General features: G+C 48.4%; 1 protein-coding gene across 1 annotated transcript in view; it reads right to left on the bottom strand.

Annotated features, from left to right (window-relative positions):
- Positions 1–25,986, bottom strand: part of GMPS (guanosine monophosphate synthase) — a 433,428-nt gene that overhangs the window by 183,306 nt on the left and 224,136 nt on the right. The window contains exon 11 of the mRNA XM_086944124.1: positions 16,228–16,343. Within this exon, the coding sequence (XP_086800250.1) occupies positions 16,228–16,343 (116 nt within the window). The remainder of the gene's footprint in view (positions 1–16,227; positions 16,344–25,986) is intronic.

Here is a 25,986-nt window from a genome sequence, read left to right as displayed (position 1 = left end):
CCGGGTTCTCTCCTGAGAGACGGACACGTCTGCTCAGTGCTGCATTTTCCTGCTTGAGGACTCTCTTGACCCCAGGACTGTAATTTGGGATACCCCAGTCTTATCTGTGCTACGATAAAGATACTGCAGCCGGTGAGGTATTTCCTCTGATTAGTATTGAGATATGTATTTTTGTCGGTGAACTGAGTGACCAGCCTCTGAAGTATTATTATTTATTAGTTCTTGTTGATTGGCATTATCTGGTGTATTCTGTGTATATATTTTATATGCTTCCATCCTGTGTATACATGCTCTTTATATTTGAGTCTTTCATTTACCAGTGCTTATTTCTTGTATTTGATTACTTGTATTTGACAGCGCTCGTTTCTTGCATTGGAAGTCCATTAGTATTAGTATTATCTTCTTCTCATTTCACTTGTGAATGTTCCATCAATTATTATTATCTGCTTAGGGTTTGCTCCCTTGCATTTCACTGGTGAACGTTTCATTATTATCTTGTGAGTGTTTATTATCTGCATGTGTTTTACTAGAATTATCTGCTTGTGTTTATTTTCTTACACATACATATATTTATAGGTATATTTACATTTGCATGTTGTTTTTCATTTGACATCTGGGAAACCCTTTCTGTTCGAGGGTGTTGCACGATTAAAACCCCACACTTTATTCTGAAAACTGTCTCTTGATGTGCCTTATTTGGTGAGGGTACAGCCCCTTTCCAGGTGTTTTCTTGCTTTATTTGTGAGTGCCTCCGCTGAGGAGTGCTGAATTTCTTTTATTCGGGAGTGTGAAGTAAGACAGGTATGTAAAATACCGTAGTGAAGCAGACACTTAAAGAAAAGTTTATGCTAGCGCAAACTAAACTAGCTCAGTAGGGATTTCAGAATCAGTCACATGTAGGAAATGTTGATGGAATGCAGGGTGTTGGGTTTCAGAACAGAGGACAGATGGTTCATGGTGGACTAAATCTCATGGTGGTGGTTGAGATGTTCCGGTTGATCCAAACTCCAGAGTAAACATTGCAACACTGAAGAAATTAACTCCTTGCCATTACTGTAACAGGCTTGGGCACTGGAAGAGAGAAGGTAGACAGAATCCAAATCAAGTGAGAGGTGATGGGCAAATGCAAGGGATAAATCAAACACACATGCAAAATGTTCCAGTTCAGGTTCTAGACCAACAAATGCAAATGCACGAATGCAGATGCCTGCACAATCGCAAGTTCCTATGATGCAGGTCCCACAAGCTCCGATTGCCTCCGAATATAGGTAATCCATTTCAACAGTTTCTGATGTTCTGATTCTGACAATTCCCAATGATGGAGCCTGGAGCGGGAGGAAGATTGTGTACTTGGTGCAGTCTTTGAGGAAGACCAGAATGGACAATTTGCAGAAGGAGCTACATATTCCACTGTTAGAACAACGGAAGTCTCAGACCTACCCCTTTCTGGAAAGAACCCAAGTTGTAGTTGTTAAAAATAAACAAATAACTAATACTGTTTCAAAGAAAGTTCCAGTAAAAATAGGTTCATTTGAGGAGGACCATCAATTTCTGGTATGTGATTCAAGTCCTGTAAATTTGTACGGAAGGGATCTTTTTTGCAAATTAAATTGCACTATTTACTGCACATCGGATGGTGTTGAATTTCAAACGCCTGAGGAAGTAGTTGAATTTAAAATGCCCTGAATAGAAACAACTGTAGGATTGTATCCTGTAAGAAAGGTAGAGGACTTGCCTCTGATTTGATAAATACTGTAAAATAAAGATATCTGACTAAGTAAAGGTTTAGAACCAGCCCAAATTAAAATAAAACCAAATGCGGTGTCCCAACTACACCACTTTATAATCCAACACCAGAGGCAGGAATAACACAAGTGATGAAAACATGCTAAAACAGGGGCTTTTTAAAGCAATTGTCGGAAATCCTTGCAATTTGCCTAAAATGGGTTTACAGAAACCCAATGAGAACCATACAATTCTACAGAAGCTTTGAAAAATTAACAGCATAGTTGTCCCATGTTGTCTTGAGGTACTGAGGATGTCTGCCATTTTCTATATCCTGTTGCACAAGAACAGTCATGTGTGTTTAGAGACAGAGTTTTGGCATGGAGTTGTGTTCCAGAGGAATATAGAGAGTCCTTCGATCTTCAATCAGGTCTTGAAAAAGACTCTTGAGACTCTGCAGATGCTTTGCAATTTAGTTCTTGTACAATACGTTGATGACTTGCTTGGGGCATCAAGTATGCAAGAAACTTTTAAACAGGACATAACAGCTCTTTTAAAACATCAGGCTGAAAATTGACACAAGGTTTTCCTGAGCAAATTACAATACTGTCAAAAAGAAAATCTAAATTTGGGGCATCTCTTTGAGAGGGACTGAGATAGGTGTCACAGGAGAGAATAGAGAATTCTGAAGATGAGCCCATCCAGACCTCAGAGAGAAGTCAGAATGCTCCTTGGATGGTTGGCTCCTGAAGACAATGGATACCAAACTTTACCCTAAAGGCCAAGCTTTTACGGAAGCTGACGCACAAAGATATGCCTGATCTGCTTCCATGGGATAAAAATTGCTTGAAAGCATTCCTAGAGCAGAGACAGTCTCCGTCGTGCCCCGGCACTAGGAATTCATCATTACAGCAGTAAAATGTTCACATTGTTTTGCTGTAGGAGGGAGGGCTGCACGCTATCAGTGTTTACTCAGATGCATGGAGACTTTCGAAGACCTGTGGCATATTTTTCAACCACTCTTGACCCTGCTGCTTCATAACGGCCTCAAGAACAAAAACAGGGGAACCCTACTCACTGAGGAACCAGGGTTGGTAAAGTACTTTCAGAAACAGTGGTTCCTATAGACTGGAATTATCTGTTATGATATTAATACTGTGCGTAATAGCAATGTAAAGGGTTAATGTGCTGTCAGAAGGTAAAGGACCACCAATACTAACGATTCAATATATCACTTCAGATTTTATAGTATATAACGGAGGAAGCAGTATATACAATACCAGGAGCATGAGATAAAATTAAATAAACAATTGTGCGTAGTGTCCCAGTGCAAATAGGAACCGTAAATAACAATGCTAAGTTGTGACAATATTTTTACAAGGTTTCCACAGTTCTTTAAAAGTCGACCATCAAGTATATATATAATGTGCAACAGCTATACACAATGATATGCACGTATTAATGGTTCGCTTTTGCTTCGAGTCAACGACGTTTCGATCCTCTGTGCAGTGTAGGGTCTCATGTAATAAAATTGTTAAGACTTTTTAGATGCCTCAAGAGATTGCAGTAGTTAAATGTGCACCCCACAGAAGCGGCAATGACTATGTCACAGTTGAAAACCAATGTGCTGATCAAGTTTCACAATATTGTGCACTTGAAGACGTACACAATTAACAATATTCAAATGAATCTGATGAGGACACTACCTTTTTGATGTTGTCAGTGGATGATACTTGGGCAGAAATTAAACAACTGCAGGAAGAGGTTTCAGAAATAGAACAGCAAGGATGGGTCTGCACTGATGAGAACGCAGACTGTGATTTAGAGAGCTGGAGAGATGTGTTGGAAGGACTAATGATGGATGAAAAACTACCAGGGGTTACACCAACTGACTGTGGGAGTGGCTAGCAATTCCTCAAAATGTCTGAATGTTCAATGGCAGAGCTTGCAAGTGTAGGATGTAGGTGGGATGAGGGGCCACCCGCGAAGACAATACAGGTGGGAGTGACTACCTTCCCCGTGTCCGTTTGGTGTTCAGGGGGAGGGTTGGGGGTGTGGGGGGCTCGGGGGGGAAGGACTGGTTTCTGGATGGTTGCAACCATAGTCTACATCTCCTACCTCTGTTTATCCCCCCTGATTATCCCCAGTCTGAGGGAGGCAGCTGGCGTTTCTTGAAAGCCCAGGGCCCTAAATTCCTATTCCTGCCTTATTTTTACTGGATTGAGGTGGTGATCACACTCCTTACGGCTCCACGGTTAATGAGTATTATGTTTTTCCTTGGGTGGCTCATTCCCAGATCTAATGCGCTGTATATTTGAGTTATTGATATGAAACTCTATATTCTATCATGATGCTACTGAGCCGGGTCCACCGACATACTTCACAGGTTCAATAAGACTTAGTTAAAGTGTACTGCCACCTGTAGGATGATATATATTCCTTAGTTTGTACAATTTCCATATACGACAGCCTGTAATGTACCATACTCTGACAATGTTTAATAAACACAAGTTAAAAAAATGGTTTATACAAAATTAAAATTAGACCGCCAAAATGGAAAATTATGTGTTTATAAAAGGAGATACCGGTTTAGAAAGATACATTGGGATAAGTAACTGAACACATTCAATGTTTTGAGAGGAACTGTACAAACTGTAACAGGAGAGACTCCGTTATTCCTGGAGTCTATTTTGTGTGTGGACAGGATGCTAAAAAAAGAAATGCCTCAGTAGAGAAATTTGTAAATATGATACTGAGGTGGTTTTTCAACAATCGTGCGGGCGGGGGTGTTCGGGGATAGGGATACTGGGTGTTGGACACTGATGATGCAAACAAAAATGCATTTTGTAAATAATATGCATATCCTAAGTTTAAATAAGTACATACATTAAATGCAAAATGTGCAGTAGGCAATCCTACTTAAAAATTATAGGCCTAAATCGGAAATAAAAGTTCTGAAATACGTTAGCCTAACTGCTGATGCCATATTAACTGAAAATAATGCATTAACGCTGAAAGGATTGTTTTTTCACACTTAATAGTTTTTTGCACACACTGTTTTTCTCACTTTTGCAGATGATGTAATTTTCCAAAGGTCTTATGTTCGCTCTTGAACAGACACTTGTTTTTAATTAGACAACTGATAGTAAAGTTAAAACTAGGAGGAGAGGAGGCAACAGAAAAAAAAATGAGTCATGAGAAGAACAGTCTGGAACACAGAATATCAACAATGTAATTTTTCAGTTCTCATTTTTTAAGACTACTGTACCAGTCTGGGAAAATTATGAGTTTATCTATTCACAGGAGTTTACTCAAATTCTATTGGAGGACCCCAGAGACGAAGGAAAATAATGTTGCAACAGAAAATATTGTGTGTTTATATTAATGTGTGTTCCCAGAGTAGCAGAATAATGCTTGATTCCTTCCGCTAACAGGAGGCTCCTTATTTAGATTTTACCGATTGTCTGCTGAATTATAAACTGAGAATACTTTCCAGTTGATAATGCAAAAGATTCATGCTTGTGCAATTGACCCTCACTCATGTGGCTCAGGGGTTAGAGGCGGCAGACCTGGAAGCTGAGATCGGCCCTGGACCAGGGTTCAATTCCCCGCCTCGGCGGGTCTTGGGCTAAAAAATTTCACGGACTCGATAATTCTCGCTCCGGTGCCTTCTCGACTCACGGGTTCACACTCTGCGACTCTGGGCAATAGCTTGCTTAATCTCCACAACGGCCCCTCGCGGCGGGATGCCTGGCTTTCACCTTGTGGATACCCTGCTGGGGTTATCTCACAGGGGAATACCAGGACGGGTTCCCTAAGCAAGCGCCGGGAAACCCTTTGTGGGTAGCTGTGCGCTATATAAGCTCAAATACAAAAATACATTTTAAGGGTATCTGAACGGACACTTATTCTCTCATTAGTCCAAATGTACTTAGATTAGTTAATTTTCGTTTATGGAATATCCTTTCTGTATTATTACCTTATGAACTGTTATCTTAACAAATAATGTATTCTATTTTATAATCAAATATCGATTGCTGGATTATATACATTTTTAATGCGGAGATCTACAGATTAATGCTTAATGAATAAAAGATGAAAAACTACAATGAATTCAAATAAAATTCACACTAATTCTTTTGAGAAAAAAGTGATTTACTACTTAACATGCTGTTGGACTGATGTAGACAAGTGCTCCTTACTTCTTGTCGACGATCAAAGGGCCATAAGATCAAAGGTCCATACGACCAGTGGCGGGTTGTTATTTAATATTTACACCCAAAGTTTAATGTACAGACAACCACCCTCTCCCTCACTCCTGGGTGCCGTAGAGAAGCAAGGCCTGCGAGAATTTCATCTATCTTATCTTATGAACCTCCCTCAGCTACAAAGAAGAACATCACCTTTTTACTTGCAGCTGAAGAGGATTCAGTAGTGCTTATTCTACCTGAGGCACAGTGTTACTCTGCAGACTAACTGTACATTCAGATTCTTCTACCACGCAGCTTCAGACAACTTGAAGGAAGAGGTTTTCACTTCAAAGAAGCACTTGCACAAGACCTCTAGACCAGTCTGCTCTCTCGAATCACAATGTAAAGAATTCATAAAAGGAGCATACAAGAAATGAGCACCATCACAAGAAGTACTGAGCTCAAGATCACGGAGCCTCTGGCCATGTACTGCAGGAACTGCGTGCAGGAGGTGACACCCTGCATCTAGCCCCTGTGGAGCAAGACCTGGAAATAGGGCATTATCTTTGTTCCTGTTCCCCTCCAGAACCTGCTGAGTGCATCCCTGAATACCCAGGCCCCATATTCACCGGTGTTCAGCATCCTCAGAATGTGGGCACTAAACCTAAGCCATGCACCTAAATCCTCCTGCCGTTAGAGTCCATATCAGAGCTGTGCACCTACCATTCATTTTACTCCAAGGATCCCATGACGAAGAGCCATTGTTTCCTTGGGTCCGTGGAGCCAATGTGGCTCCAGAGGAACCATAGGTCCCCTTTTGGATCAGCGGATTTAACAAGAATATGTGTTAAAACAGGATCTACTCTTCAATGACCCTTGCTAGTATGGGCGATCCACTCAATGAGGTCTCATTGCTTTTACCACTGTGACTGATTTTTTCTTTTGAATAAATCATGAGATGTCACAGTGAATGTATTCAGTTATAGATCCTAAATGAGTCATTAAAAACATTTAACTCCTGAAAGCAGTGTTAGGGTAGAAAGCAAAACCCAAAAACCATTATAATGTGCCAGTTATGGAGTATAAAGTCACTATACCTCCCCTCAAGTCATACAACTCATGAGGTATGGTGCTACCTTCATCTTAGTACTGCCCCTCGAGCATGAACCCAGAGGATCGCAAGAATGTTTGTCTCTGAAGACCTACTCCCTTCCGATGAAACCGGATCTTATCAAATCCATTCTTCCATTTTATAAATAGTTTGAGGCCTGATGACGATCTACGAACATGCCAATTTTGTTTCCAGCAGAATGTGATACAAAGGTATTTCATATCTGTTACACCCTGCCATGAATACAGCTGAATGTGTTATCCTATTGGCTAAGGAAGGAGTACTTGATCGTTTGTTTCCCAGTTCCTGTGTTTTACCCTCTTGAAGTAGAGGTACTCAGCATAATGAATCTGGGTTTACACATTTTTAATTTGGTAGCTGTCCTCACTGCTGAATAAACTAATTTGAGAATGCAGGGACCAAAAGAACATTAGTATTCATGGTTTTGTAGTGCAGACATGTCAATGGCTGGTAATTTAGAACACCTATATTTTCAATTTCATTTTCCGTTAACTGAAATTGAATAATAGGGATGTAAAAGCACTACACTAGCTTCTCATACTTGATCTAGAATTTGAATCGTCTAAGCTTTTGTCTGGTTGTGGAGCCTCATCTTTTGTAAACGTATTCCCTTTTCAGTCTCTCTGGTCATTAAACTTTAGCAACCTGAAAGTTGCTAATTTTACCAGATGTCAAAATCGTCTGGACAAAAATGGTCAGGACCGCTGGAATTACTTCATCCCTCAAAAAAACATCAATTATTCATTCTTATCACAATCTTTTAATCTATAAGAAGGTATCTTCAGGCTGTACTGCAGGAGTAATAGGCTCCAGATAGTGTTGAAGACGGCAAGATGTTAAAGTTACAGTAGCAGGTCTGTCCTTTTGTTGTTTAATTTTAAACAAAGTTCTTTGAAGAAAATGTTTAAGGAGTGAGAAAAGCAGTGTACGGTGTGAGAGGGGTCAATCTATATGATTTTCTGCTTGCAAGTGGGGCAAACTCTAGAAGTTGTCACCCCAACAGCCACGCTTTACTGAACAAGGAGCATGCCACGTAGGCACATGCATACTGTGGGTGGGGATGCAGGTGGTAACAGAAGCATTCAGCATAGCTACTGGTCCACCCTACTCTGTGGTCCTCCCTCACACCTGGTAGCTGTAGGTCGGATCCTTGCAATCCATTCATCGACCCCTGACCATGCAAGACCTCCAGAAGTTCTAGTGCACAAGTTACTACTTGTGTAACGATATATCTGTAAGAGACATTAGTTAGTGATAGATTCCTTACCTTAGAATATCCCCAGGCGTCAGACTGGATCCGGAAATTTTTGCGTAGCAATACCCCTGCGCGCTGGTAGGCGTCGTCTGCGGCTCCGCGTCCGTCGTCGGCGTAGTGAGCGCTGGGATGACGTCATCGGAGTATATAGACGGCGTCCATGCGCGCTGACGTCAGTTCTGATAACACAGCTTTTCCGCGCCAGATACGCAGAGCCATGATAGAACTAACACTGGTGCCATTGAAACTAGGGCCCTGAAAGGGGATGACCTTAACCCTAAATATCGGTTCGCAGAACGGGGAGGATGGGAGGGCGGTAAGGAATCTATCACTAACTAATGTCTCTTACAGATATATCGTTACACAAGTAGTAACTTGTGCATCTGAAAGAGACACGTTAGTGATAGATTCCTTACCTTAGAATAGATACCCCAGCAATACCAACCCCGGTGGTGGGTCTGCGAACCAATATCACACCAGAAAGTCCTGGAGTACGGAACGGCCAAAGAAGCCATCCCTCCGGACTTGACTGTCCAGGCAGTAGTGTCTTGCGAACGTGTGCAGCGAGGCCCACGTGGCTGCCTGACAGATGTCCTGCAGGGGGACACCGCGGCCCAGGGCAGTTGTTGTCGCCGTGGCCCGAGTGGAGTGAGCCCGCAACCCAGCCGGGGGCTCCTTCCTCGCCATAGAGTAGCATGCTTGGATGCACAAGATGATCCACCTGGAGATGGTCCTCTTGTGTACAGCCTTTCCCTTCTTCGCGCCCACGTAACCAACGAAGAGTTGGTCATCCACCCGGAATTGGCGAGTGCGGTCCAGGTAGTAGGAGAGCGCACGTTTTGGATCCAGACGGTGGAGCCTCTCTTCCTCTTTCGAGGGATGCGGAGGCGGAAAGAAGGTGGGCAAGGTGATGGACTGCCCGATGTGGAAGGCCGTGACAACCTTGGGCAGAAAGGAAGGTCGTGTACGCAACACCACCTTATCAGGATGAACAGACAGGAAAGGCGGAGAAGAAGAAAGAGCCTGGAGCTCACTCACCCTCCTGGCAGAGGTGATGGCAACCAGGAAGGCCGTCTTCAGCGTAAGGAGACGAAGAGGACAGTTATGAAGTGGCTCAAAGGGAGCACACATCAGATAGGTGAGAACAAGATTCAAGTCCCACTGGGGCATCACGAAGGGAACAGGAGGGAACATGTGCGTGATGCCCTTCAGAAATCTACTCACTATAGGGGACTTGAACAAAGAAGGCTGATCTGGTAGCCTCAAGAAGGCTGAAAGAGCAGAAAGGTACCCTTTAAGAGTGCCCAGAGCAGAGCCCTGCTGGGCAAGGGAAAGAAGAAAGAGCAGCACTTCCGAAAGGGGTGCAGAGAGGGGATCCACAGCCTTTGCTGCGCACCATGCCACAAATCTATTCCACCGGCAGGCGTATACCGACTTTGTGGAGGGACGCCTGGCTGCCAGAATGATGTCACAGACTTCGGGAGGCAAGTCAAATGGCCTCAACTGCCGCCGCTCAATCTCCAAGCTTGTAGGTGGAGACTGGACAGGTTCGGGTGCAGGACCGTCCCCTGCTGCTGCGACAGAAGGTCCTCCCGAAGAGGCAGACGAATCGGGGGATCAACTGACATGCTGAGTAGCTCGGGATACCAGTATCTTCGAGCCCAGTCCGGAGCCACAAGGATAACTTGGGCCCGGTCGTGCCTGATCTTCTTCAGCACTCTGGGCAGAAGAGGTATAGGCGGAAAGGCGTACAACAGGCCGCAGCTCCACTCGCGACGAAAAGCGTCTCCGAGCGAGTGCCGCCTTGGAAACTCCAACGCGCAGAACTGCTGACATTGCGCGTTCTCTTCTGTGGCGAATAGATCTAACCAAGGCTCTCCCCACTGTCGAAAGAGACCTTGCGCCACGTCCGAGTTCAGACGCCATTCGTGATCCATCATGCACCGGCGGCTGAGTTCGTCCGCCCTGGCATTCAGAGAACCTGCCAGGTGTTGAACCACCAGAGTCACGCCCTGATGTTCCAGCCACTGCCAGAGGCGCAGAGCCTCCTGGCAAAGTGTCCATGACCCCACACCGCCCTGTTTGTTGCAGTACCACATGGCGGTGGTGTTGTCGGTGAACACTTGCACCACGCTCCCCCTGACAGAGGGGAGGAATGCCTTCAGTGCAAGACGAATCGCCCGCAGCTCCAGAAGGTTGATGTGGAGCCGGGACTCCGCCGGAGACCAGAGGCCTCTGATCTCCGCCTCTCCCATGTGGCCTCCCCAGCCCAGGAGGGACGCGTCCGTCACAACTACGTGCTCCGGCTGGGGTAGAGAGAGGGGTCTGCCACTGACCCAGTCGCGGTCCGTGAGCCACCACTGCAGCTGCTTCGCAGTGCCCTCCGAGATCAGGACATGATCGGACAGGTTGCCCTGATGCTGGGCCCACTGAAACTTCAGGTCCCACTGCAGAGCCCGCATCCGCCACCTGGCGTGACGCACCAGAAGGATGCAGGAGGCCATCAGTCCCAGAAGCCGCAGCGTCAACCTGACCGAGACCCGGGATAACGGTCTGAAGACAGGAATCAGAGCCTGAATATCCCGAACCCGCTGCTCGGGTGGGTAAACCCGAAACTGCGCCGAGTCGAGAACCGCTCCGATGAAAAGGAGCTTCTGAGAGGGACACAGGTGCAACTTCGGCACATTGATGGAAAACCCCAGCAAGTGCAGGAGGTCGGCCGTAGTCTGGAGGTGGGTGACGACTGTCTGGGGCGAGCCCGCCTTCAACAACCAGTCGTCGAGGTAGGGGAAGACTGACACCCCTTGCCTGCGCAGATGGGCTGCGACCACCGCCATCACCTTCGTGAACACCCGTGGGGCGCTGGTAAGGCCGAAGGGGAGCACGGTAAACTGAAAGTGCTCTTGGCCTACCGTGAACCGCAGGTAACGCCGGTGGGCCGGCAGGACGGGGATGTGGAAATAGGCGTCCTGCAAGTCCAACGCTACCATCCAGTCTCCTGGGTCCAGGGCAGCTAGGACCTGAGACAAAGTGAGCATCTTGAACTTCTCCGTCCGGAGGAAGCCGTTGACGTTCCGCAGATCCAAGATAGGGCGTAGGCCCCCTTTGCCCTTTTTGGGTACCAGAAAGTAGTGGGAGTAACAGCCACGTCCTACTTCTGGCCCAGGAACGCGCTCGATGGCCCTCTTGGCCAAGAGGGCCGAAACCTCCTCTTGCAGAAGTTGCAAGTGATCCCCCGACACACGGTGGTATTGAGGTGGCATGGATGGAGGGGAAGACTCGAAGGGGAGGGAGAAACCCCTTCGGACAATTTGCAGCACCCACCTGTCCGAAGTGACTGAATGCCAGTGGGAGAGGTGATGGCGAACCCTGCCTCCCACAGGCGTCACATGGGCCTGAAAACTCGGACTAGGAAGGTTTTGAGGCGGGGGCTGCTGAGGGAGGTGTGGACTGGCCTCGCCGCTGGCCCCGACCACCGCCACGGCGGTTCCCACGGCCGCCACCGCGTTGCTGAACATTCTGCGGCGCGTGGCTGACGGTCCGTGGTGGGGCGCCCCTTCCGTGGCCACGAAAGGAGCGAAAGGCACCCGATTGCTGGCGTGGGGCCGTAAGGCCCAAGGACTTGGCCGTGGCCCTGGAGTCCTTAAAACGTTCCAGCGCATGGTCTGCCTTGTCGCCGAAGAGGCGACGGCCATCAAACGGCATGTCCAGAAGAGTGGCCTGGACATCGGCCGAGAAATTGGCGGACCTCAACCAGGCGTGGCGTCGAACCGCCACCGTCGTTGCCATCGCCCTGCCCAGTGAGTCCGTGGTATCCAGCCCACACCGGATAGAAAAGCGTGCTGCATCTCTGCCGTCCGCAAGGGTTTGGCTGAGTTTAGCCCTGACCTCCTCAGGGCATTGTGGCAGCACCTCCGCAACCGTGTCCCACAGAGTGTGGGTGTAGCGGCCCAAGAGACAGTTGGTGTTCACTGACCGGAGCCCTAGGCTCACAGACGAGAAGACCTTCTTCCCGAACTGCTCATATCTCTTGGATTCCCTGTCGGGCGGGGCCGAAGGGAATGCGGTCTGGGAGTTGGAGGCCTGGATGACCAGGCTCTCGGGGGTGGGGTGGGTGGACAAAAAGCAAGGGTCGCCCGGTGCCGGGCGGTAGCGTCTGGCCACGTTCCTATCCACAGGGGGACCTGTGGCGGGCTTGGACCAAGTGCCCAGCAGAACGTCACACAAGGCCTCATTGAACGGCAGAAGGGGCTCCGCGGAGCCGGACTGCTGTTTGAGGACCTCAGTGAGGAGATTAGTCCTCACGGCCGCGACGGGGAGCTCAAGGTTTAGGGCCTTAGCTGCCTTCGTCAACACTACACTGTAAGCAGAACCCGCCTCCGAAGCCACAGTCGGGGGCGACGTAAATCCAGTGTCTGGCGAGGTGTCAATACCACTGGCCTCCCCAAGCTCATATGTCCAGTCCTGATGTGACTGGCAATCACGTGCCAGAGGGTCCTCGGACCCCTCCCATTGCTCCTCGTCACCCGGCTCCTGGAGACCAGGATTAACAGCCAGGGCCTCCTCGTGGAGATAGAACTCTCCGAAGGCCGACGGAATCGGCGCCCAGCGGCGCCCCTCCGACACCTGAGTAGGACCGTAGGAAGCATTGGGGTCGGCAACCACTTCGGCTGCCGGGGACGACACCTGAAGGGACGTCGCCGGCGAGGTCGTAAGGTCGACCGGCGAGGTCCCGGATCCGAAGCCGGATCCAGCGAGGTCGCGCGGCGCCGGGACCGAAGTCGCCAGCGGCGCCGGGCCCGAAGCACCCGACGTCGTCGGGGCCGAAGCGCCCGACCCGGAAGGACCTCCAGACGGAGCCGATCGGCCCGAAGGCGCCACGGGAACCGACTGAGGAGGGAGGGCCCTCATGGCCATGAGGTACCTCTCGACCTCCTCCTGCGACGCGCCGTGCCCAGGGACCCGAAGGTGTGGGGCAGGCGGCGACGCTTGCGACTCCCGCGGAGCCGCGTGGGCGGTGTCGCCCGAATCCCCGGTCGCATCGAGCGAGCGACGGGGCGGGTCGGAGGATCGATGGTGTCGCTCCGACCTCTCATGCCTCTTACCTGAGGACTTGGAACCAGACGATCGGTGTCCACTCCCGGAACGTCGATGACTCCGACCTCGCGACCTGTCCCTCGACCTCCCGTGGGACCGGGACCGGGACCTGGAGCGGCGCGGGGCCGACTGCCTCAGCTCAAGACGCTTGCGGGACCGCTCCCGCCTAGCCTTCGACGTCAGGGCCCGGCAGTCGGAGCAGGTTCGATCGTCGTGGTCGAGGCCTAAGCACTTCAGGCACCGGCGATGGGGGTCCGTGACCGACATGAGTCGGCCGCACTTCGAGCAAGGCTTGAACCCGGGCATCCCTGGCACCGATAGTCGAGAATCGACTAACTAGAGGATCAAAAAGATCAAAAAAGTTTTCAGTCAAAAAGTGACTGGGGGTAGAGCTTCTTCCGGATCTGCGCTAGCTGGCGCGGAAAAAAGAAGAACTGACGTCAGCGCGCATGGACGCCGTCTATATACTCCGATGACGTCATCCCGGCGCTCACGACGCCGACGACGGACGCGGAGCCGCAGACGACGCCTACCAGCGCGCAGGGGTATTGCTACGCAAAAATTTCCGGATCCAGTCTGACGCCTGGGGATATTCTAAGGTAAGGAATCTATCACTAACGTGTCTCTTTCAGATACCGGTCTACCCTCTGTTGCACCACTGCTCGATGGTCATGGGAGACTGAAGCTGGGTTCACCATAAAATCTGTCAGAAACCGAAGCTGCCATACACTCAGAAATTACTTTGTTTTGCTCCCAGTCAGGGTCAGAGGTTAGCTCTGACAGCTCAGAGCGCACTGTGGAAGGGGCAGGTAGGCCATGTATGGCTTGAGATGTTAGCAGGTATAATAAGCAGGGAAGGACACATTTCCCGAATATCACTGTTTTGACTAGTGTATTGAGCTCCAAGCCCTACCAGTCCATTACATTTATTCCATATTTGCCTGGTAGCAAAAGATACAAAACAAGGCTAAGTGTTAAGTTTCCAGTTCATTGACTTTACAATTAATTCTACTGTTCGTGTTTCCTCAAGCCTGTTAGTTCCGTCAAATTAAATTGCATTACTCACACTGCACTACCTATACATAATAATGCTTTAACACTCCACAGCGCAGCTTTTGCTCGTCTAGGTATTCATTACACAACTGCATTAAAATCTGCATACTGCCAAAATCTCTCCTCTACTTGTAAAGTTCATTAAGGAGCAACAAAAGAGGAAAGCAAATAAAATGCCAGTGACCCTAGGTGGTTCAAGAAGTCTCACTTAGCTTCGCTGGTTCCATTTCAAGGACCAGTTGCTTCTGGGCAGAAATAGATCTCTGATCTTTTATCTACAGCAAACCAATTTCACAAGTGTCAACTCCTCACCCATATTAGCAAAGTTATCAGCAACCCTTGCTCAAACCTGAAATATAAAAAGCTTCAATATAAACCTCAAAACGCACAACAGTGCCTCTTATATCGACCTCAAGCTCAGAACAAAAAGAAGATGAGAGGAATTTGTTGGATGTGAAATAAGTGTCCCAGTTCTGCAGGTGAGCATACGCGGCCAATACACTGTAGTCCAAGTGACACCCTTACAATAAATCACACAAGAAAGTGAGTGCAGAAAGTTGTGGATACATTTAACATAACTTTATGCTCTAGATGGAACAGTCATGAAAATAATGTACGTCCGTAGAGAAGCTTAATACAGACAAGGAACTACAAATAAAGGTAATCATAAATCACAGACATCATCTCAAGCAGCTGCAGTAGTTGCAGCAGTTTGGTTGACAAACATTAAGGGATCCAACATTACTATAAATAGTGGCAGATCCAGGGGAAAAGCAGTAGAACCTGTAAGCCCGACTGTGCAGAATAGGGATGCCCTGTTTATTTCTCAGGTGAAGCCGAGCGAAAGAAAAGATTTGCTTCAAGCCTCTGATGAAAATCATATGGAACATGGGATTGATACTATAATAGGATGCAATGAGGAACAGGTTAGCTGGCTCATGGAACAGACCCCCCCCCCCCCCCCCCCCGCCCTCATCTGAACTGCTAGCAACGGTAAATGGACAGACTAGCAGAATGGGAGCCTGAAGAAATAAATGTCAGGGATAAGCCTCTTGGATGAAATAAGTCAGAAGAAAAGATCAATACAGCTTCTATTCAGACAAGTGCTGGCAGCACAATTATACAACTAGGGCTTCCATTTAACCAATCCCGACCTATCGATCCCAATAAATAGCAATTCAGCCTAGACTGTAACTGGCGACAGCTAACCCATACTAAATCAATGTAGATAATCAAGCAAGGAGAAAATTTTAATGAGGAACTGGTGTCTTGGCTTTTCATTGGAAGACAAACCAGATAATAATAACCAAATCTTAGCAGTCCATGACTGATGACAAGTTATATGTGTAATTCCAAATAACAAAGGCTCTTCAGACAATTCCAAGTCAGCAGAAAGAAAGTGTATCAAACCAAAATACTGCACTCTGCAATGAAGCTTCCATAAAGGTAAAACCTAGCCTGAGTGATTTAGTCCATAATGCACTACTTCATTATGAACGTCTTTTCAGTTCTATCTAATGTAGACTAAAAGGGTTATAAACCACCATGATATTGGACCTCAAACGAAATGGCCTTGGTGTGTGGAATAATTTGACTAGGAGAGACTCGTATTCTAAACCTTTAATTCAAATCACTGTGCTTTGGATCTAGGAATAATGTAATTTTTTGCTACGCCTGTACCTACAAAACACATAACCACACATTTAACGTAGTTTAATAATTAGTATACTGTCTGTCTTGGTATGTTCAAATGTTACGAACAAGATAGGACTTACCTTTTTAACACTTGCAGAAAAATCTGCTACTATTTTCAGTATATTGTTGGTCTCTGCATAGTCTTTGCAGATGTAAGGTTCTTCGGCACATATTACTCTGATTGCTAGACCTGGACCTATGGTACAAAATTAAACATATTACCAAACTACTGAGGTAAAACTACAGAAGCAGGTTACTATTTCCAGTTTTCCTAGAGAACACAATGCACAAGTTACTTACCTTCGGTAATAATGTATCTGTAAGAAACAGTAGTTAATTTTAGATTCCTTACCTTAGAATATCCCCAGGCGTCAGGCTGGATCCGGAAAGTTTTCGTCAGTAATACCCTTGCGCGTCGGTAGACGACGCCTGCAGCTCCGTGTCCATCGTCGTTATTACCGGGGTGATGTCATCGGAGTACTTAGACGCCGCCCTCGCACGCGGACGTCAGTTCTGTACATAGATTTCCGCGCCAGGAACACAGAGCCATGATAGAAACCGACACTGGTGCCATGAAACTAGGGCCCTCAAAGAGATACCTTAACCCTAGATATCGGTTCGCAGAACGGGGAGGACGGGTGGGGTGGTAAGGAATCTAACACCAACGACTGTTTCTTACAGATATATTGTTACCGAAGGTAAATATCTTGTGCATCTGAAAGAAACAGGTTAGTGTTAGATTCCTTACCTTAGAATAGATACCCCAGCAATACCAACCCCGGTGGTGGGTGTGCAAACCAAGATCACATCAGAAAGTCCTGGAGAATGGAACGGCCGAAAAAGCTATCTCCCCAGACTCAGCTGTCCAGGCAGTAGTGCCTAGCAAACGTGTGCAGCGAGGCCCATGTAGCTGCCTGACAGATGTCCTGCACAGAGACTCCTTGACCGAGGGCAGTAGTAGCCGCTGTGGCCTGAGAGGACAAGACGACCCACCGAGAGATGGTCCGCTTGTGCACCGCCTATCCGTTCTTAGCTCCCACGTAACCAATAAAGAGCTGGTCATCCACCCGGAACTGGCGTGTGTGGTCTAGATAGAAAGAGAGCGCACATTTTGGGTCCAGACGGTGGAGACTCTCTTCCTCTTTCGAGGGATGCGGAGGCGGAAAGAAGGTGGGCAAGGTGATGGACTGCCCGATATGAAAGGCTGTAACCACCTTGGGCAGGAAAGAAGGACAAGTCCTCAGAACAACCTTGTCCAGATGGACAGAGAGAAAAGGAGGTTTAGAAGATAAGAGTCTGGAGCTCACTCACTCTCCTGGCAGAGGTGATGGCAACCAGAAATGCAGTTTTAAGAGTCAGAAGACGTAGAGGACAGTTATGAAGTGGCTCAAAGGGAGCGCACATCAGATAAGTCAATAAAAGGTTCAAGTCCCACTGAAGCAACACAAAGGGAACAGGAGGAAACATGTGTGTGATGCCTTTCAAGAATCTATTTACAACCGGGGACTTGAAAAGAGAAGCTGACCAGGAAGTCTCAAGAAGGCTGATATGGCTGAGAGGTAGCCCTTGATAGTGCCCAGAGCAGAGCCCTGCTGGGCAAGAGAAAGAAAAAAAGAGGAGAACCTCTGAAAAGGGGGCAAAGAGTGGATCCATAGCCTTTGCTGTGCACCATGCCAGAAATTTGCTCCACCTGCAGGCGTATACCGATTTTGTGGAGGGACGCCTGGCTGCCAGAATCACATCACAGACTTCAGGAGGCAAGTCAAATGGCCTCAACTGTCGCCGCTCAATCTCCACGCATGTAGGTGGAGACTGGACAGGTTCAGGTGGTAGACAGTCCCCTTCTGCTGCGACAGAAGGTGCTCCTGAAGAGGCAGAGAAATCGGGGGATCGACTGACATGCGGAGTAGCTCGGATACCAGTATCTTCGTGCCCAGTCCGGAGCCACAAGGATGACTTAGCCCCGGTCGCACTTGATCTTCTTCAGCACTCTGGGCAGAAGTGGTACAGGCGGAAAGGCGTACAACAGACCGCAGCTCCACTCGCGACGAAAAGCGTCTCCGAGCAAGTGCCGCCTTGGAAATTCCAACGCGCAGAACTAATGACATTGCGCGTTCTCTTCGGTGGCGAATAGTTCTAACCAAGTCTCTCCCCACTGCCGAAAGAGACCTTGCGCCACGCCCGAGTTCACACGCCATTCGTGATCCATCATGCACCGGCACCTGAGTTAGTCTGCCCTGGCGTTCAGGGAACCTGCCAGGTGTTGAACCACCAGGGTGAATCCCTGGTGTCCTTGCCATGTCCAGAGGCGCAGAGCCTCCTGACAAAGGGTCCACGACCCCACCCCGCCTTGTTTGTTGCAGTACCACATGGCAGTGGTACTGTCAGTGAACACCTGCACTACACTTCCCTGGACAGAGGGAAGGAATGCCTTCAGTGCAAGACGGATCGCCCGCAGCTCCAGAAGGTTGATATGGAGCAGGGACTCTGCTGGAGACCAGAGGCCTCTGATCTCCGCTTCTCCCATGTGGCCCCCCATCCCAGGATGGACGCATCCGTCACTACTACGTGCTCCGGTTGGGGTAGAGAGAGGGATCTGCCACTGACCCAATCGCGGTTCGTGAGCCACCACTTCAACTGACTCGCAGTGCCCTCCGAAATTAGGACATGGTCGGACAGGTTTCCCTGATGATGTGCCCAGTGAAACTTCAGGTCTCAATGCAGAGCCCGCATCCGCCACCTGGCGTGATGCACCAGAAGGATGCAGGAGGCCATCAGCCCCAGGAGCCACAGGGTCAACCTGACCGAAACTCGGGATAAAGGCCGAAAGATCGGAATCAGAGCCTGAATATCTCGAACCCGCTGTTCGGTGGGATAAACCCAAAACTGCGCTGAGTCCAGAACCGCTCCTATGAAAAGGAGATTCTGAGAGGGGCACAGGTGCTACTTTGGCACGTTGATGGAGAACCCCCGCGAGTGCAGGAGTTCGGCCGTAGTCTGGAGGTGGGAAACTACTGTTTGGGGCGAGCCCACCTTCAACAACCAGTCGTTGAGATAGGGGAAGACTGGAACCCCTGATCTGGGCAGATGAGCTGCGACCAACGCCATCACTTTCGTGAACACCCGAGGGGCACTGGTAAGGCCTAAGGGGAGCACGGTAAACTGAAAGTGCTCGTGGCCTACCGTGAACCGCCGGTAGGACAGGAATGTGGAAATGTGTCCTGCAAGTCCAACGCTACAATCCAGTCTCCAGGGTCTAGGACAGCTAGGATCTGAGCTAAAGTCAGCATCTTGAACTTCTCCTTCCGGAGGAAGCCGTTGAGGCTCCGGAGGTCCAAGATAGGGCGTAGGCCTCCTTTGCCCTTCTTGGGTACCAGAAAGTAGTGGGAGTAGCAACCACATACTACTTCTTGCTCAGGATCGCACTCAATGGCCCCCTTGGCCAAGAGGGCCATAACTTCCTCCTGCAGAAGTTGCAATGCGGTGGCATTGCAGTGGCATGGCTGGAAGGGTAGCCTTGAAGGGGGGAAAGTAGCCCCTTTGGGCGATTTGCAGCACTCACCTGTCCGATGTGATGGTGCGCCAGTGGAGGTGGTGATGGCGAACCCTGCCCCCCACTGGCATCAAATGGGCCTGAAAGCTCGGACTAGGAAGGCTTCGAGGCAGATGCTGCGGTAGCGGATGTGGACTGACCTTGCCGTTGTCCCCCGGCATCGCCACGGCGGTTACCACGTCCTGCGTTGAGGCTGGTTCTGCGGCCTGTGGCTGGCAGGACATGTGAGGGTGCCCCTTCTTTGGCCACGAAAGGGGCGAAAAGCAGAAGATTGCTGGCGCTGGCCCGACAGGCCCAAGGACTTGGCCGTAGCCCTGGAGTCCTTGAAACGCTCAAGCGCACTGTCTGCTTTGTCGCCAAAAAGGCGACGGCCATCGAAAGGCATGTCCATGAGCGTGGCCTGGACATCATCCGAGAAATTGGCGGACCTCAGCCAGTCTTGGCGGCGAACCGCCCCAGTCGTGGAAAATCGCCCTTCCCAGCGAGTCCGTGGTATCCAGTCCACATCTGATGGAATACCGCGCTGCATCCCGCCCCTCCGCAAGGGCTTCGGCGAGACGGGCCTCCTCCGGGCACTGGGGCAGCACGTCCACAACCATGTCCCACAAAGAGTGGGTATAACGGCCCAAAAGGCAAGCGGTGTTAAAAGACCGCAACCCCAAACTCAATGAGGAGAACAGTTTCTTCCCAAACTGAACAAATCTTTTGGATTCCCGATCCGGGGGAGCAGTCGGGAATGCAGTCTGGGACGTAGAGGCCTGGATCACCTAGCTCTTTGGGGTGGGGTGCACGGACAGAAAGCTAGGGTCGCCTGGAGCAGGGCGGTGGCGTCGGGCCACGTTCCGATCCACAGGGGGCACTGTGGAAGGCTTGGACCAGGTGCCCAACAGAACGTCTGTGAGGGCTTCATTTAACAGCAGGAGAGGCTCCGAGGAGCTTACTGGTGGCTAAAGCACCTCAGTGAGGAGATTAGTTCTCACGGCCGCAGCAGGGACCTCAAGAGCCAAGGCCTTGGCTGCCCTGCGCAACACCACACTATACATAGCCCCCTCCTCCGTGGCTATGAATCCAGTGTTGGGCGATATATCCAGACCACTGGCCTCCCCTAGCACTGCTGTGCCAGAGGGTCCTCAGACCCCTCCCAGTCCTCCCATTCAACCGTGTCCAGGCTGGAATGACGGAGCCTGGTCGTAGTTGAAGTACCCGACGGCGCCGGGGCCGGAGCCACCGGCCCGCCTAGGCCCCAAGTTGGGTCTGCGAGGCCCGAAGGCACGTCGGCAGGCCTCAATGGAGGGAAGTGAGTCCTCATGGCAATGAGGAAATCGCGAATCTCCTCCGGCGTCGCTCATAGGCCAGGGACCGGAGGGTATGGGCCTGGAGGCGGACCCTGCGGCTCCAAAGGAGCCGCGCTAGCGGTGTCGCCGGAACCCTCAGCCGCGTCGCGCGAGCGGCGTCAGAAGAGCAATGTCGCCTCTTCGACTTCTTCTTGGAGTGCCTCAACTTACGGGAGGGCTTGGAGCCCGGCGAGTGCTGGCGAGGACTAGACGAGGGACGACTGCAGCTCCGCGACCTCGAGCGGCGCGGAGCTAACTGCCGGATCTTGAGTAGCTTGCGGGACCGCCCCGCCTAGCTTTCGAAGTCAAGGCACGGCAGTCGGGGCACGACTTGTCGTCATGGTCGGGCCCGAGGCAGTAGAGACACCGATGGTGGGGGTCGGTCACCGACATCAGGCGGTGACAGGCGTCGCACGGCTTGAAGCTGGGCATCCCTACGGCACCAGGAGTCGAAGTAGACTCGAAAAAGAGATCCAAAATAGATCAAAAAGTTAGTCAAAGAATGACTTAGAGTACTGCTTTTCCCGGATCTGCGCTAGCTGGCGCGGAATAAAGAATAACGGACATCCGTGCGCGAGGGTGGCGTCTAAGTACTCCGACAACGTCATCCTGGCGATCACGACGTCGACGACGGACGCGGAGCCGCAGACGACGCCTACCGACGCGCAACTGTACTGCTTATGAAAACTTTCCGGATCCAGCCTGACGCCTGGGGATATTCTAAGGTAAGGAATCTAACACTAACCTGTTTCTTTCAGATCTAGAACTGTAATCCTTGCAGCAAATTACGGGTAGTAAGATCTATCACAAACATAAGTGCAGCAAAAAACTATAATGCAGGAAAACTTTAAAAATAGGTTCATTCTCAGGGATGAAGTTATACAGGCTTTGGATGTATATTCTAAAAATGTGACATCCTGAAAGCAAGTGCTGTATTACATTTTCCTTCAGTGTGCATTGATTCAAAGTGGGTAGTATGTGACGAGAACGCTAAATATTTGGAGACGTAACTTAACAGCACCAGCCATGCCTTATATATTTCAAAAGGGCAGCCCTATAGGAGAATTATTTTACTAACCAACTTTAACCCTGTGACCAACATTAGTGAAATTAGGATTCTCCTCACCATCAACAAAAGTGGACTGAACTCATTTTAATAGTGGCAGAGGTGTAATCCAGAGTATTTAGAGGGTAATCAGACAAAGTCTTATATTTACATAAAATTCACATTCTAATAGGATGAAGCAATTAAGCAGAGGGTCCTACCTTCCACCTTACTCTGATACAACCAGTACTTACAAGACAGGCCTCTAAACAATCATAAAAAATGTTAGTAGACCGACGGGTGTAGTGACTTAAATAATCTACGCAACCTAAATGTAATGCTCTTGACCAATAAACTGGTCTCAACTTATGTGATCCTGGGCAAATGTTTTAATTCACTGAGCTGCCATTTTCCCCAATATCACAAATGTGAGCACCTTCAAATATACGAGTTCAGCATGTCTGCTGTTCAAACAATTATTTTGTGTGATTTAATAGACTAAACGTTTGCGCCATATGCAATACAAATAGAGCGCCATATAGGAGTTGCATGAACCCGGGCTAGCCTCTTAGTTTATTAACAGCATTGTGATGAAGGTGGGGACAGGAATGTTTCTCACTTCCTTTTTAGAAACTCATTTTTAATAAATATATAACTAAAGCATGAAGTGGTAGCACACAGCATTTTTCAGTCCGTACATTTTCCATTTGAAATGGCTACATAAATTCCCACTGACATGCGATTTTACTGATAAAACTATATAGTGTACAAACAATAATATTGGTCATTGGCACATCAACCAAGTAAAGTGTTCCGACTGGTTTTGCTCCTATTTACATTTTTGTCTGAATTACAAAAAGGTTGATTTTCTAATTCCGAATATATGTTGAAATGTTTGTACTATTCATTTCAAGCTATTTAAATGTGTGTTAGAAAACAAAGTGACATCTTTTTGTTTCACAATCATTGGCAGACATCTCTTTACAAAATCCTGTACTGCAGTAAGAGAAAGAAAAGTAAACACCATTTTCCAGGATAAGATAAGCAGCAATGAATGAAAAGGCAAGCTGACATTTGATCTCTGTACTGGAACAGACAGCAAATGTGTAAACATACAAACCAGATTTAAATGCATCTTTATTGATCATTCACTTTCCAGATCACGTTCACTTGCAGAACGTGCCAGTAAGCCCTAAAAAAACTCGAACTAATTATATCTAGCTGGCCAACTGAGGGGAAAGATTTATGACAAACCATAGGGAGCAAATACTCCAAATATCTCTGTAATGGATTACCAGATGCTCTGGGAAATCCAGCTTTCAAACAATCCAATTCTAAAGAATATAAGGAAAACTATTCCTTGACCACAACTCAAAGCATTTCTATAGTGTATGAACCTTGCTTAAAGAAAGAGGTGACTCAATACCCAATCAGCTCAACTGACTTTTCATGGCTTGCTCTTTGAAGACATAACAGGTCATCTAACATTTAACAGCAAAGATCAGGAATAAAAAAAACTGAAAATATTGCAACCTTGGATAGCATCTAAGCCAACAACAGATAAAACCTATTCTAACAGGGAACCAAATCTTCAAAGTTATCAGAAAAAACACGGGCAAAGGCAAGAGGTCCCCTCTATGCAGGATTTACTGGCTTTGTCAACGCTTTTTAACTCTGTTGAACAACAGAGCCGCTGCTATGCACTGCATAGTACGAAATGGTCTGTCATTGTACAGAGAGGTATGGTATGGCCTATCATTGTATAGTATGGTGTGGTCTGTAATTTTATAGTAAATATGGTCTGTCATTATATAGTATGGTATGGCCTGTCATTGTATACTGAGGTATGGCATGGTCTATTATTATATAATATGGTATGGTAACTGAGTGAATCAAAATCCACAGGGACACAGGATGGAGGGAGAGGGGAGGCTGAAAGGGAGGGAACAGGTGAAGGCAACACAGACTGAGTGAGAGAGGGCAACACAAAGGAATATCACATTGTTAATACAACTACAACAACATAAGTCAGAAAAATGTAAGTGACACACTTTGTATGGTATTGCATGTTATTTTATAGTATTGTATGGTATAGTATTGTTTGTCATTATAGGGTATGTCCTGTCACTCTATGTCCGACAATGATCCCAAATATGGGGCGATATCAGCCCACATTTGACGGTTGTAACGTCCTAACAGTGCCATAGAGTTTGAAGCGCGCACTTTCAACGCGGACATCGAAGATAACCGCTTTCCAATAGTGTTCATTTTTCGTCCCTCCTTATCCGGTGGCGCAGTTAGAGCAGCAGAAAGATTTTTCGATTTGCGCTGTGCTGCTTGAGTAAAGACAGAGTCCGGCTTGGGATGGCCCGTAAGACAAGCTGGAGCTGTGTCTGGAGCCCTATATTTCTTGTCCAGCCTGGGCAGAACTGGAGGCAAGATAGAAGGGTTTTGCATGATTTTAACCCCTTGGTCCCAAATGTAGTCGATGATTGGAATGGACCTAACAGCCTTTTTGAATGGTTCCTTAAAATCATAAAGGAAACAGTCTTGTTGTTGAGTGGGTATTGGAATCTTGAAAGGCAAAGCCGCCATTTCCAGGATATTATGAAATTCCCCAATGTCCTCCGGGGGCGAATCGGCTTGCGTTGGCACAAGAGATGCTGGACATGGAATGACGTAATCATCCCACTCATCAGGTGAGTTCTTGGATTCCCCTACTTCCTGCTGTTGCTCCTCCTCTTCATCATCTGAGGATGGTGGAGGATGTGAAGGAGCAGGATCCGGTTGAAGCACTAGAGGTGGAGGCCGAGGTCTAGGCGGAGGAGAAACCACTGGAGGTGGTGGAGGTGTAGAGGGAAACCTTTGCTTATAGTCCGCAATCAAGAACTGCAAATCCGTGACTATGGATGCGGATAGACACACCATAGGTTGAGGAGGAAGAGGAGGCTGGAATTCCTCCTTGTAATCCTCTTGATGGTCCTGTTCTTGCTCTTCAAAATCTGAACTCTTGTGATATTTTATGTTCAGTTCAGATGGGCTAGTCGCGGTCTGGAACATAGAGCCCTCATCCAAGTCTTAGTCGTCCAGAAGATGCGCAGGTGGGGAAGCCTGGACTCTGCTCGGAGAGGTTGAATCCAGTGTCAGAGTGTGCTTAGTAATTTTTAAGTGAACATACGCACTTTTTAAGGTAGGTGCCTGGGTTGTCGTCGACGGAGGGACGTCCACGACTGATCCAGATGGCATCGTTGTCGATGTCGTCAACGGTTGCGTCGACTGTGCTGGCGTCGACGGCGCTTTCGTCGAAGTCGATGGAGCCTTTGTTGACGTCGATGATGTTTTCGTCGACGACGATGGAGCTTTCGTCGACGACGATGATGTTGACTTAGTCGTCGAAGAAGCGCTCGTCGACGATGGCGTCAACGACGATTTCTTTATTGAAATAATAGATGAAACGGACCTACCCGTCGACGACGAGGATGTTGTAGACGTCGACGTGGATAATGAAGATGACGCCACGGAAGTGGAGATGGTCGCTGTCACAGGCAGAGCCGATGATGTCGTGAAGGGTTTCTTGAAGGTGGAAGCAGAGTCCTGAGGAGAAACCTTCACAGGCAAGGCCTTAGAAAGAACCTCTGAAGACTTCAGCGTCTTCTTTTAAGGTGGCTCCGAAGATGGTCCTGGGAATGTCACTCTAGGCCTTTTAGGAGAGGAATGTGTACTCCTGAAGGAACACTCACTCTCACCAGAAGAGACTGCCTGGTCCTTATCTTTCAGTCTCTTTAGCCATATCAACAGGCGCCCCTCTCTGTCCTTGAGGGTCTTCGTTGAAAAAGTCCGGCAGACTTTACAATCCTTAGAAGAGTGGTCAGGGTAGAGACAATAAAGGCAATCCTTATGCTTGTCG

Source organism: Lissotriton vulgaris, chromosome 11 (genome assembly GCF_964263255.1).
Source record: "Lissotriton vulgaris chromosome 11, aLisVul1.2, whole genome shotgun sequence".
In the NCBI taxonomy this organism is placed as follows: Eukaryota; Metazoa; Chordata; class Amphibia; order Caudata; family Salamandridae; genus Lissotriton; species Lissotriton vulgaris.
The sequence above is the reverse complement of the archived record's forward strand: the minus strand, read 5'-3'. Positions and strand labels throughout refer to the sequence as shown.